This window comes from Erythrolamprus reginae, chromosome 11, assembly GCF_031021105.1.
Source record: "Erythrolamprus reginae isolate rEryReg1 chromosome 11, rEryReg1.hap1, whole genome shotgun sequence".
Classification (NCBI taxonomy): Eukaryota; Metazoa; Chordata; class Lepidosauria; order Squamata; family Dipsadidae; genus Erythrolamprus; species Erythrolamprus reginae.
Window position 1 is genome coordinate 2,434,508 of NC_091960.1, and position 14,278 is coordinate 2,448,785.

The 14,278-nt window shown below is 40.0% G+C and overlaps 1 protein-coding gene across 5 annotated transcripts in view; it reads right to left on the bottom strand.

Moving 5' to 3' along the window:
* ACTN4 (actinin alpha 4) overlaps positions 1–14,278 on the bottom strand; it is a 93,420-nt gene that overhangs the window by 38,434 nt on the left and 40,708 nt on the right. For all 5 annotated transcript variants that reach the window (XM_070764542.1, XM_070764541.1, XM_070764540.1 and 2 more), the window contains exons 2-4: positions 8,466–8,580; positions 4,826–4,945; positions 2,165–2,251 (exon numbers count right to left, since the gene is read on the bottom strand). In XM_070764542.1, coding sequence (XP_070620643.1) covers positions 2,165–2,251; positions 4,826–4,945; positions 8,466–8,580 — 322 coding nt within the window. The remainder of the gene's footprint in view (positions 1–2,164; positions 2,252–4,825; positions 4,946–8,465; positions 8,581–14,278) is intronic.

Here is a 14,278-nt window from a genome sequence, read left to right on the forward strand (position 1 = left end):
TTTAAATAAATATATGAGTGAATGATTATACAAGTGAATGATTGCATGATTATGGTTGGATTTTAGTTAAATGGTTTTAATTGTCTGGTTGTTGTTGTTTTAACATTAGATTTTATATTGGGTTTCTTATATTTTGGTATGTCTGTGTGTATGTTTGGTTTTAATAAGGGGTTTTAGTTATTTTAAATATTAGATTTGTCATACGCTGTTTTATTATTGTTAGCTGGCCCGAGTCAAATAAATAAATGAATGAATGAATGAATGAATGAATGAATGAATGAATGAATGAATGAATGAATGAATGAATGAATAAATTTACCAACCCTGTCTGCTGGAAGTTTCTCCCAAGCATCTACAACTCTTTCAGTAAAATAATATTTTCTCACATAACTTCTAATCTTTCCCCCAACTAACCTCAGATTGTGCCCCCTTGTTCTTGTGTTCACTTTCCTTTTATTATAAAAAAAAACAATCACACAACCTAACAGACCATACATAAAACCATAGTAGCTAGGGTTTCGAAATAACAAGAGCGGTAGTAACACATCCCCAAAACAATGTTGTACAACTTTTCTTGCAATCCTCATTTCGACAGTCATATTTAGGCCACTGAAGTTCGCAGGGCCTGGGTTCCAACTACATAAATCCCAGATGGTGAGCGAGCATCTGCGCCCTGAAAGATTTATGGGGACCAATCTAGCGAGAAGCTAAAAAGCACAGACGATGCTGCCTAAGGCGTGAGCAGCATCCTGGATCGCCACGAGGCTTCATCCTTTGTTTTTAAATCTCTTCTTCTCACACACAGTAAAGGCCATTTTTCAGCCAGGGGGTCTCCACATGTGTTGGACCACCCTTCCCATCAATCTGGGCCAGCCTGACCACTGTGGAAGGGATCAAAGCCAAGGAAAGTTGGCTTGAATCGTTGTTCTTCCAAACATGGCTATCTCTAGACGTGTGGACTTCAGCTCCCAGAATTCCCCAGACAGGAAGAGAGAGGGGGGGAGGGAGGGAGGGAAGAGAGAGAGAAAGAAGGAAGGAGGGAGAGAGAGAGGGAAGAGAGGAAGAAGGAAGGAGAAAGGAGGGAAGGAGGGAGGGAGAAAGGGAAGGAAGGAAGGGAAGAAGAGAGGAAGAAGGAATGATAAAGGAAGGGAAGGAGGGAGGAAGAGAGGGAAGGAAGGAAGGGAAGAAGAGAGGAAGAAGGAATGATAAAGGAAGGGAAGGAGGGAGGAAGAGAGGGAAGGAAGGAAGGAAGGGAAGAAGAGAGGAAGAAGGAATGATAAAGGAAGGGAAGGAGGGAGGAAGAGAGGGAAGGAAGGGAAGAAGAGAGGAAGAAGGAATGATAAAGGAAGGGAAGGAGGGAGGAAGAGAGGGAAGGAAGGGAAGAAGAGAGGAAGAAGGAATGATAAAGGAAGGGAAGGAGGGAGGAAGAGAGGGAAGGAAGGAAGGGAAGAAGAGAGGAAGAAGGAATGATAAAGGAAGGGAAGGAGGAAGAGAGGGAAGGAAGGGAAGAAGAGAGGAAGAAGGAATGATAAAGGAAGGGAAGGAGGAAGGGAGAAAGGGAAGGAAGGAAGGGAAGAAGAGAGGGAGAGAAGAGAGGAAGAAGGAATGAGGGAGGGAGGGAGGGAGGAGGAGGAGGAGGAGAGAGAGAGAGAGAGAGAGAGAGAGAGAGAGAGAGAGAGAGAGAGAGAGAGAGAGAGAGATTGATTTGCGGGACAGAAGCATTTTGAAATTCCCTGATATTTCCCTGACATTTCCCTGTAACTTGCGATCTAGTTAAAGTGCAGTCGATGTCATACCAAACGGCTAAGCAGTGGAGAAATATCAGTTGCTGAAGAAGCAGGTTGTTGCCACAATTATGCTCATTTTTGCTTGACTCTGCCAGGCAGCGCAATCTTTTGGGGGGGGGGGGGTTAACATGATTTTTAAACATTTTATTACAGTTTGTTTTTTCCCTCCCTGATTTATTCCGTTTTTTTCACAAATTCCCTGATAATTCCCTGATGTTTCCCGAACCGCCGATTTCCCTGATAATTCCCACATTTTCCTGTTTTCCAGGTTTGCTGGACACCCTGATTAAAACTCCATCCTTCCAGCTACTTTCCGCTATCTTCCGCGCTCCAGATTGAGTAAAGCCTACGCACAATAACGCAAATCAGGCTCTTACCTTCCACGGAGATATCCTGGATGGCAAACCGGAGAATGATGGTCCAGATCATACCCAAGGTCATTTTGGCGTTGCCATCGACAATTTCTGGGGGGGAAAGAGAAGGAGGAAGAAAATGAGCGAGGCATCTCTGCAGAGACATATTCACACATTTGTAGAAAATGAAGATTATCTTTTTTGTTTTTTTAAAAATATTATTTATTTAAACAGACAAAATACAAACAATAAAACTTACACAGAGGAAAAAAACATTGAAATAAAAGTTGGACAATTTGTGACGTGCATGTAGTACAATTCTGATAGTGCTTATTTGCTATCACATGGATTGTATTTACATGTATGTATGTATGTATGTATGTATGTATGTATGTATGTATGTAGATTGTTCTGAGTTCGGGTTTTGCCCCGTGTAATATTTTGAGTGTCTATGCAACGTTTCGGTGAAATCACATTCACCATCATCAGGCTGAAGTTTTAAGCTTCGTGCTGCTGTAAATATGGAATGTTTATATATATACATATACATACATACATACATACATACATACATACATACATACATATATATATAAAGTTTTGGCAAAGATCTTATTCTGCTATGTCTTTTGGTTTTCCTTTTGTGACCGATTCTCTGACATTTACTTCTCATATTATCTAACATTTATTAACTCTCTAATTTTATTTCCCACCCCCTTTTTTTTCCATCTAATGGTAAAACCTCCTCCAACCGTTAGTATACTCTTGCTCATCTATATTTTTTATTTCTTTAAACTATTCATTTTTTTGTACATTGTGATTTTTTTCCAATTATATCTTCCACAATAGGCAAATTTCCTATTTTCCCAATGTTGTGCGAGCACTATTGTCGCTGCTGTCGTTATATGGAGGATTAGAAAAAATTGCTTTTTTTCCCCCAAAATTTTCACGGGCTATACCTAACAAAAAAAATTAAGGTCACAAAAAAAAAATCCAGGCTGAAAATGAAAATTATCCAGATAGAATTGATGATGGAGGTTCTCAGTTGGCCAGGTCATCAACTGGACTTTTTTTTTCCCCTTGAAGACATTTCCCTTCCCACCCAGAAAGCTTCATCAGTTCGTTCAGTTCAGTACAGAATTGAAGAAGCTTGTTACATGGGAAGCGAAACGCCTTCAAGGGGGGAAAAAAACTCCAAAAGTCCAGTTGCCTTTGGGGAAAAAAAACACGATCCAGAGGTAAATGTGCAGGTGGAAACATTTCCGTCAAGGTCACCTTCCTTGCTCTCTACCACACCTTCCTACTGGAGTGTGTGCTCACCTTGACTGCCCGCAGGCGGAAATAGGACATGCCCGAGAACAAAGGAACCGCCTGTTACTATCAGTTGGCAACACCAGGGCGATTGTGACAAAGCAGGTACAAAGCTTTCTCTGTCGCCCCGGGAAATAATCCTTTCATAAAGACCGGATCCACACAATCGTACCTGTGCAGGTTTACTATTCCATAAAAATCAGGCCGCTGGGTTTTCAGCGCAGGTGGCATGAAGCCAGAACTCTGACTGATTTATTTACTATGCTTTATTTATTATTTATTTATTTATTGGATTTATATGCAGCCTAAATAACTGCTGCACAATGAGCAAATTGAGCAGTATTATATAAGATCAACTATGTCTTCCATGGGGATTTTAATACTCTTGGCGACGTTGGTAGAGGACTAACAAAAGCTTAGTAATTTCAGTAGTCTTTAATAAATTTTAAACGTTCCAGAGATCGCGATGGCTGTTGCCTCTTCATTTACACATATACATATATATACTGCTCAAAAGACGGGCTACAAGAATGGTGGAAGGTCTTAAGCATAAAACGTATCAGGAAAGACTTCATGAACTCAATCTGTATAGTCTGGAGGACAGAAGGAAAAGGGGGGACATGATCGAAACATTTAAATATGTCAAAGGGTTAAATAAGGTTCAAGGGGAAGTGTTTTTAATAGGAAAGTGAACACAAGAACAAGGGGACACAATCTGAAGTTAGTTGGGGGAAAGATCAAAAGCAATGTGAGAAAATATTATTTCACTGAAAGAGTAGTAGATCCTTGGAACAAACTTCCAGCAGACCTGGTTGGTAAATCCACAGTAACTGAATTGAAACATGCCTGGGATAAACATATATCCATTGTAAGATAAAATACAGGAAATAGTATAAGGGCAGACTAGATGGACCAGGAGGTCTTTTTCTGCCGTCAGTCTTCTATGTTTCTAAAAAAATAAAGGGAACGCTCAAATAACACATCCTAGATCTGAATGAATGAAATATTTGCATTGAATATTTCATTTGCACAACTATTCCATTTGCACAACAGCATGTGAAATTGATTGTCAATCAGTGTTGCTTCCTATGTGGGCAGTTTGATTTCACAGAAGTTTGATTGACTTGGAGTTATACAAAACGTCGCCAGAAATCTCTGAAATCTACACGGGAAGAAACCCGAATATGTCAAGACCTTCATACCTGTACCCGTGAATTTTTTTTTGACTCGTGCAGTCTACCGGTCCTCAGTGGAAGGCAGGTTGGCAGCAATTGTTTTTTCTGCAGTTCTGATCCTCCTCTGAAGTCTGTGTCGGTCTTATGCAACACTCTTTTTTTAAAAAAAAAAATGGCATTCACGGGCCGACCATCTTACCTTCAGCCCCTATGGAAACCAACTTGACTCCTTTGCTGGCGATGAAATCCAGAGCTTTGTTTACGTTGTTGATTTTATGCACCCTCATTTTCCCTCTTTCTGGCTTCGGTAACCGTTCTCCTGAAATCAATAAATAAGAGAAATCAATAAAAAGATTCCGAAAACAAAACAAACCAAGAATCAGAGTACAGTTACTTCTCGACTTGTGGCCACAATTCCTGCTACGGAGACCTCACTTACAAAAAGATATGGATAAAATTGAACGGGTCCAAAGACGGGCTACAAAAATGGTGGAAGGTCTGAAGCATAAAACGTATCAGGAAAGACTTCATGAACTCAATCTGTAGAGTCTGGAGGACAGAAGGAAAAGGGGGGACATGATCGAAGCATTTAAATATGTTAAAGGGTTCAATAAGGTTCAGGAGGGAAGTGTTTTTAATAGGAAAGTGAACACAAGAACAAAGAGGCACAATCTGAAGTTAGTTGGGGGAAAGATTAGAAGTAACGTGAGAAAATATTTAAAGAGTAGTAGATGCTTGGAACAAACTTCCTGCAGACGTGGTTGGTCAATCCACAATAACTGAATTGAAACATGCCTGGGATAAACATAGATCCATCCTAAGATAAAATACAGGAAATAGTAAAAGGGCAGATTAGATGGACCACGAGGTCTTTTTCTGCCCTCAATCTCCTATGTTTCTATGTTTCTTGTTAAGTGAATGTTACTCCGTTTTTACGACTTTTCTTGCCACGGTCGTTAAATCATTAGGGAAAGATGGATTTGCTTAATGACCACGGGACTCCCTGAATAACTGCAGTGATTCGCTTAACACCAGTGGCAAAAGAGGTTGCAAAATCGGACATAACTCGCTTAACAGCTGCCTTGCTTAGCAACGGAAATTCTGGTCCCAACTGTAGTCATAAAGAGAGGAATACTTCTAGCCCTCTGGGGTTATCCTAAATTTGCATCCTGCCATATTAGAAAAATTCTATAAACAATTAGAGAGAAAGAGAGAGACAAAGCCATCTGTCTCACTTGTCAACCTTCTGGCTGTATTGTTAAAACAACAGACAATTCATTTCCTCCAACATCTGCCTCTGTTCCTGAAAGGCTGGCCCAATTTTCTGCCTGCCTTTCGGGGCACCCAGGAATCCCAATGCATTTATGAACAGAATTCTTCCCCCCAAAAGCGTATTCCTCTAATTGTATTGTCCTCTCTCTGTGTCCAATTGCAATAGAAAAGAATATTTGTAGCTCGGGGTCAATAATAGAATTGTTGACATACGATGGATGCTCCATTCCCTCTCATTCACATAAATTTTGGCATAATTGAAAAAGCTCTGCAAAAATGAAGACAAGAGGCATATCTATCTATCCTCCATCCATCCATCATCTATCTATCTATCTATCTATCTATCTATCTATCTATCTATCTATCTATCTATCATCTATCTTTCATTATCTATCATCCATCCATCTATCTCTAATCTAAATCTATCTAAATCTATAATCTATCTATCCTATGTATGTACGCATGTATCCATCCATATCTAATCTAAATCTATTATCTATCATCTATCTCTATCATTCTATCTATGTATCTAAATCTATCTATATCTATCTATCATCTATGTATTTATCATGTATCTATCTATCTATCTATCTATCTATCTATCTATCTATCTATCTATCTATCTATCATCTAAATCTATCATCTATCTATCATCTATATCATTCTATTGGTATCTATCTATCTAAATCTACCTATATCTATCATCTATGTATTTATCATGCATCTATCTATCTATCTATCTATCTATCTATCTATCTATCTATCTATCTATCTATCTATCTATCTATCTATCTATCTATCTATCTAATCTGTCTGTCTGTCTGTCTATCTAATCTGTCTATCTATCTAATCTATCTATCTATCTATCTATCTATCTATCTATCTATCTATCTATCTATCTTTATCTATCTGTCTATCTACCTACCTACCTACCTACCTACCCAGACAGACGGATGGGCACACGTGTGCACATACACACACACACACACATATCAACAACAACACATACACAGAGTTGTTTTTCAGTTCATTTATTAACTCCGGAAGTGTAAGCCAAATGAATTTCACTCCCACACTTTTCAGTGGCTCAAGAAGAGCAGCGACAGAAAACTATTAAACTGAAGACGTTTTGTATACATTTTTACATCTAAATAAGACTGTACTGGATGGGGGCTACATCCTGCTTTGTGAGGACTTTCCTGCTTTTTTGCATGCGCTTTTGTAAACAACTGCCAATTTAGCTAATTCTTAATTAATGCTACACCATACTGTTTTAATCTTTTGTAATACTGTTTTTATTATCTGGTGTGCCACCCGGAGTCACCTACCTACAAGTCCCCTGCCTATATATGTAATAAATATAATATATAACACAAGTCACTGTATATTGTTTATACATATATAAACTGGATTTAGTTTTTGCTCACTCTACATCACTGGGAATATATTGTAATAGAGAAACTCAGTAAATATAACACATGCATAACTTGTGAAGAATTGCTGTTATATATATACTCAAAATTCCAGATTTAAATGGGCATAAAGAAAAAGAGAAGGTATGTTGGCGATCCATTTCTGAAGCTGTAACTCCTGGTTCAAAAACTTGGATTACATTAGTTCTTGATTTACAAACATTCATTTAGTGACCATTAGAAGTTATGACAACCCTAAAAAAAAGTGACTTATAATCATTTTCACACTTGCAACTGCTGTTGGTCACGTGATCAAAATTCAGACTCTCAGCAACTGGCATGTACTTATGACTGTTGCTGTGTCCTGCAGTCACATGATCCACCTTTTGATGAGCAAAGTCAATGGGGAAGGCAGACCCCCTTAACAAGCGTGTTACTCACTTAACAACTCCGGTGATTAGCTTAACAACTGTGGCCGTAAAACGATACAAAACTCACTTAACGACTCCCTTGCATAGCGATGGAAATTTAGGGCTCAGATGTTATCGCAATTCAAGGAGGTTGCAAAATTTAAGAGATTTGGGAATGCTCCTCAAGAAAAGATTTCAGACACTTGCAAGTTACAAGCATCCTTCATCCTCCTCATCAAACAGCTTTAATCACTCTGATACCCTAAACATTCTTTGGGAATTCTCGGAATGGAATTTCCAACAAAAGTGGGAAGAATCCAGTTTGGGGAAGACCCAAGTGTCCAGAATCATCTCAAGAAGTGCTAATGTATGAGCAGAGTAATCCTTGTTTTCCAAAGTTGTGCACACACAGAAAGGTTTAGATTGAGATTAGTTGTGAATAACTACTCAGCTACACACAGATATACTAACTTGAATTAAGAAATAGCATGTTCCTTTAAACAGTCCAAAGTCATACACATAATAGTCAGAATAACAATCCAAATACACCAAGTACATGGTCTTGCTTACCAGTTGTCTTTGTCATAATCAGTAAACAAAGATAGCAAGCTTAGACACATTTTAACTATAATACATAACTACAATACAGAGAGATTGCAGAGAAAGAAGATACCAAGCTCTTAAGAGACCTGAAACCTTAAATCTTCTGTGGTCTCAAAACACGTCAGCCGTTTTGCAGCCTCACCTGAAATGACCTCCAGCAACAGCATCAGTTTGAGACCATCCCGGAAGTCTTCGTCGATGTTCTCGATCTGCGTGCCAGCTTTCCGAAGATGGGAATTGCACCATGCTGTGAAAGTCTGGAAGAGAAAAGTTGAAGAGAGTTGAAATTCGGGCACAGCCCTGGACTTCTGTGCTCCTTGAAGACAAGAGGCAACGAATGGAGACTTTGTTTTGGTTGAGAAGACATTCACAAGTTACCAATTTTCTGCCCCATATCCCATCCACTATGTTGTTGCTCCAAAATTGAAGAGGTATCAGGCCCAAAGAATCAAGAACAGAAGTTACTTCCGAATGGTTCCTTTATTGCTGTGTGCCTGCAGACAGAATCTTGCCAGATTAAAAGCAACTATTGGCAGTAACTATTAAATATATATTTTTTATTAAAATATATCTTTAGCACTGGCATAGCACTAATTCCCCAAAATGATACGGCTCATACCTTAATACAGAATTATAGACCTATTTCCCTTCTAACTGTGGATTATAAAATTTTTAATTTAATTATGGCGGAGAGATTAAAAAAGAAATAGTTTCATCCACGCAGATCAAAACGGGTTCCTTCCGAAAAGGCAAATCAGAAATAACTTAATGATAATAATTGATGGACTGGAATATTATGAAAAACATAACGAAAAACAAACAGCGTTAATATTTTTAGCCGCCCTAAAGGCGTTTGACAATGTCAACTGGGATTTTATATTGGAACCTCTTAAATATATGGAATTTGGCCAAATTTGTTTTATAGTAACTATTAAATATATTGGGTGGTCCTCAACTTACAACGGTTCATTTAAGTGACTGTTAGAGGGTACGACGGCGCTGGGAACTCTTCTTGCTTAGTCAGAGGCTCAATTGTGTAAGCCAAGGAGCCACAAGGGACACAGGGTTTCGTGTGAAGTAGTGTGACCTTCCAAAGCAGGGGAAGACATTGAGGAAAAAGTCCCAGTTGCAATTTCTTCTTTTTGGGAAATTGCATAAGCCTTGTCTGCTCTATCAGGGTTGGCTTTAAGAAGATGACACACACACACACAACCCCGACAGATAGTGTTTGGAGGGCAAAGGATGAGTAAGGAACACCACACGAGGAAAAACGGTCTTAAGGAAACTGTTTTTCATCCTCTTTCACCATTTCGACGAATCATCAAGAGCAGAAGATCAGACAGGGGGAAATGGAAATGTAATCTAATTAATGATACTCTTGATCACCCCGGCATCTGATGAAACCATAAGATGCGACAACTATGAAAGGAGATTCCCCCACCAAAATAGCTTGGGTTTAAGCATTGCATTAAGAGTAGAATCGAATAACAGAGTTGGAAGGGACCTTGGAGGTCTTCTAGTCCAACCCGCTGTTCAAGCAGGAAGCTCTATATCAGTTGAGACAAATGGTGGCCCAATCGCTTCTTATCCATCAGTGATAGAGCACCCACAACCTCTGGTGGCAAGTTGTTCCACTGATTAATTGTTCTCACTGCAGGGATCCACTGAACAACCATGGCAAGAAAAATTGCAGCGTGGTTATTTTATGATACATATTTCTCAAAGCGGCAAGAATTATTTATGCCCAATTTTGGAAGAGTGGGGAAATACCTGAGGACGAAGCTATAATTAGAAAGATATTGGATGGCGCTGAAATGGATAAGCTAATTAAGGAAATAAAAGAGAAAGAGGAAACCGAATAATTATATTGTATGGAACAAATTTTAAGATTGTTGAGAGAAGAGAAAGAATGCATAAGTTATGATGTGTAAGTGTTAATTATAGAATTAAATAAGAAAAAAAATTATTGCTTAAATTAAATATATATAGAAATAGTTAGAATAGTGTGTATATTCAAAGACCATAGAAACAATTAGAAATGCAAATATTCCTAAGTATGGATAATATGAACCATGATACTATCCCAGGGAAGCTTATTGTATATAAAGGGGATAGAATACCCCTAATTGTGTATTTTGTGTTATCATCGTGTGTTATATTTTTACATTTGTCTAATAAAAAAAATTGAAAAGAAAAGACATAAACGAGACTCACTTCTCACTTAGTCTTTCCTTAACCACAGAAAACATTTGGGGTCCATTGTAGTTGTAACTTGAGGACTATCTGTACAATAGCGATTCTCCAAAAGAATCCATGATTTGTTCACTTGCAAAGAGATAAAATAATTTTTTTTTAAAAAAGATCAGGAGGCACCTGGGAACATCTTTTGTGACTAAGAAAAGCGATTTGTTCTGGAATTATTTGGTTACACCTAACAACTTAATCATCACCATTCCTCTTGAAAATTTTGCTTCAGGGTAAAGCTGATTTTTTTTTTAAAAAAGTGCCTGCATAGGTATTTTTTTTGACAGACCCATTTGAACACAAAGGCATGTTAATGTTGGTCTTTTGCGAGTTGTTTCTGCTTTTGAATGAAATGGGGCTAGTAAAATCCTTTTAAGTCAGAGCTATCTGAGTTATTCTGAGCTATCACAGATCAATAATAGGGCTTCCCTCGCGTTGTGGTGCCTTTTAAACAGTGTAGTATATATGTAGGATTTAGGGGTACTGGTTTCCGACCGTCTCAAATTGGGTGAACAGTGTGGTCAGGCAGTAGGGAAAGCGAGTAGAATGCTTGGCTGCATAGCTAGAGGTATCACAAGCAGGAAGAGGGAGATTGTGATCCCACTGTATAGACCGCTGGTGAGACCTCATTTGAAATCCTGTGCTCGGTTCTGGAGACCTCACCTACAAAAAGATACGGATCACATTGAACGGGGCCAAAGACGGGCGGCAAAAATGGTGGAAGGTCTTAAGCATAAAACTTATTGGGAAAGATTTAATGAACTCAATCTGTATAGTCTGGAGGACAGAAGGGAAAGGGGGGGACATGATCACAATATTTAAATATGTTTTATAACCCTTATATAGGGTTATATAAGGTTCAGGAGGGAAGTGTTTTTAATAGGAAAGTGAACCCAAGAACAAGGGGACACAATCTGAGGTGAGTTGGGGGAAAGATCAGAAGCAACGTGAGAAAATATTATTTGACTGAAAGAGGAGTAGATGCTTGGAACAAACTTCCAGCAGACGTGGTTGGTCAATCCACAGTAACTGAATTGAAACATGCCTGGGATAAACATATATCCATCCTAAGATAAAATACAAGAAATAGTATAAGGGCAGACTAGATGGACCATGAAGTCTTTTTCTGTCGTCAATCTTCTATGTTTCTATGGCTGTCACAGATCAATAATAGAGCTTCCCTCTCATTGTGCTGCCTTTCAAACAAGGATGCTCAATTTAGTATATTTTATACGTCCTATTTATTTAATCATGCATTTGATTGATAAGACCGCCTATCTCAATAGGAAACTCTGGGTGGAGAAAAGAACTAAAGACTAAACAAAGCACTAAATTAAAAACTTAATAAACTAAGCCCTAAACATTAAACTGAACTAAAAAGTAGACACTAAACTTAACCTAAAACTAAGCTAAACTAACAACAAATATAAGCATTACGAAATTGAAAATGCAAAGCTTCCACCCAGACCACACGCGCAATCTAAGTGAAACATCTTCCATCCACCCATCCCTGGAAATTCAACCACATTTCTCTTCTCCTGCCTCTGCGCATGGACTCCCTCGCCCATGCTGCTCTGCCCTTGCCAAATGGGCCCAATTACGTTCAAAGGGAGAAGCGCCAAGGAGGCGAGGCGGGTGTCAGAAGACGCTGGTGATGGAGCAGACTTTTCTGGTTATTCCGCTCTGGGGCTATGAATAGGTCTTGTCATGCTACGTCAGTTGTCACCCGCAACAGCCCCAACTCCCAAAACCTCCCTGTGTCTCACACTCACACTCACATACACAAACACACACAGAGGGGGAGACTAGATGGCATTGCCTCCTCAATCATCCATCCATCCATCCATCCATCCAGTGTCTGTATGTCCATCAATCCATTTATAATCCCTCCATCCATCCCTTCATTCATCCATCAATAAGGTTTCTATCGATCTAGTGTCTATATGTCTGTCTGTCCATTCACCCAGTGTGTGTCTGCCTATCCGTCCATCTACAGTGTTTGTCTGTTGGCTGTCTATCCATCTACAGTCTGTCCGTCCATCCATGCATCCACCCATCAACAGGGTTTCTCTATCCATCTATACCAGTGTCCGTATGTCCATCCACCCATCTAGAGTCTCTCCATTTGTCTCTTTAGCCATCCATCAATAAGGTCTCTATCGATCTACTTTCTCTGTCTGTCCATTCACCCATCAACAGGATGTGTCTGCCTATCCGTCCATCTACAGTGTCTGTCCATCCGTCCATGGAGCCACCCATCAACAGGGTTTTCTCTATCCATCTATACTAGTGTCCGAATGTCCATCCATCCATCTAGAGTCTCTCCGTTTGTCTCTTCAGCCATCCATCAATAAGGTCTCTATTGACCTAGTGTCTCTATGTCCATTCACCCATCAAAAGGATGTGTCTGCCTATCCGTCCATCTACAGTGTCTGTCTGTCTAGCCATCTATAGTCTGTCCGTCCGTCCATGCATCCACCCATCAACAGGGTCTCTTTATCCATTTATACCAGTGTCTATATGTCCATCCATCCATCCCTCCACCCTTCAACGGTGTCTATCTATCCATCTACAGTGTTTATCTCCACGTATCTAGCATCTGTCTGTCCATCCATCCATCTCTCTCTCTTGCGTCTGTCTGTCTAATTTAGATGGCTGTCCATCTCGCTACAACAATCAATCACAACAGTATCAAAACAACCAACAAAAAACTGTTATGAAGATATGGACAACCATGATTAAAAACTAAATTAAATTTAAAACATAAAAATCAGAAATGGTTTTTTCCAGGCGAGTCCCAAGAGGAGCTAAGGGCAGGTTTCACTCACCTTCTTCATTCAGAAACCGAGACCAGACCTGATCGAGGGACCAGATGTGCCAGCCCAGCTCCTCCAAGAGTGGCAATGGGGCCTGGCACAGTCGCCCAAGCTGCTTTAAACGGGCTTTCAGAGCCCTGGGCCATCTTTGGACTCTCCAGCCCGGAACCCTGGGACAATCAGCAGTGGAAAGAGGCAGCCCGGATGGAGGCAGAATCCAGCGGGCAGCTTTGTCCTCGTCTCCAAAGCTGGCAAACCGGCACAAAGTGGGGCAGCGTCGGAAAGAATCGGAAAGGGCAAAGGGGCCGGCCGAGGAGACCCATAAAAGAGGCTCGCCTGTTCTTCTCAAGGCAGGCAGGACAGCCAGTGCTCGGGGTGCGGGGTGGGGGCAGGGGAGAAGTCCGAAGTTGGGCAAAGGCACCGCAAGTGGCACAAAGGAACCAGTGTTGGGCTGGGCAGGCTGCAAAAGCCGGGGTTCCTTCTGAGAACCACACACCAATTACCGAAATTGTTCACTACAGCCTCCCTGAACTGGAGATTGATTGATTGACTGACTGGTTGGTTGGTTGATTGATTGATTGATTTGTTTGTTTTGTCAACTATGTATTGGTGGTAAACAAGGATATAATATTATTTATATAAACTGCTCCGAAACATAAATAGAACATGTAAACATACTGATTGGGTTTTTTAGTAATAATGGGTGAACAAGGGGGCACAATCTGAGTTGGCGGAAAGATCAGAAGCCACATGAGAAAATATTATTTTACCGAAAGAGTAGTAGATGCATGGAACAAACTTCCAGCAGACGTGGTCAGTCAATCCACAGTCACTGAATCTAAACGTGCCTGGGATAAACGTATATCCACCCTAAGATAAAATACAGAAAATAGTA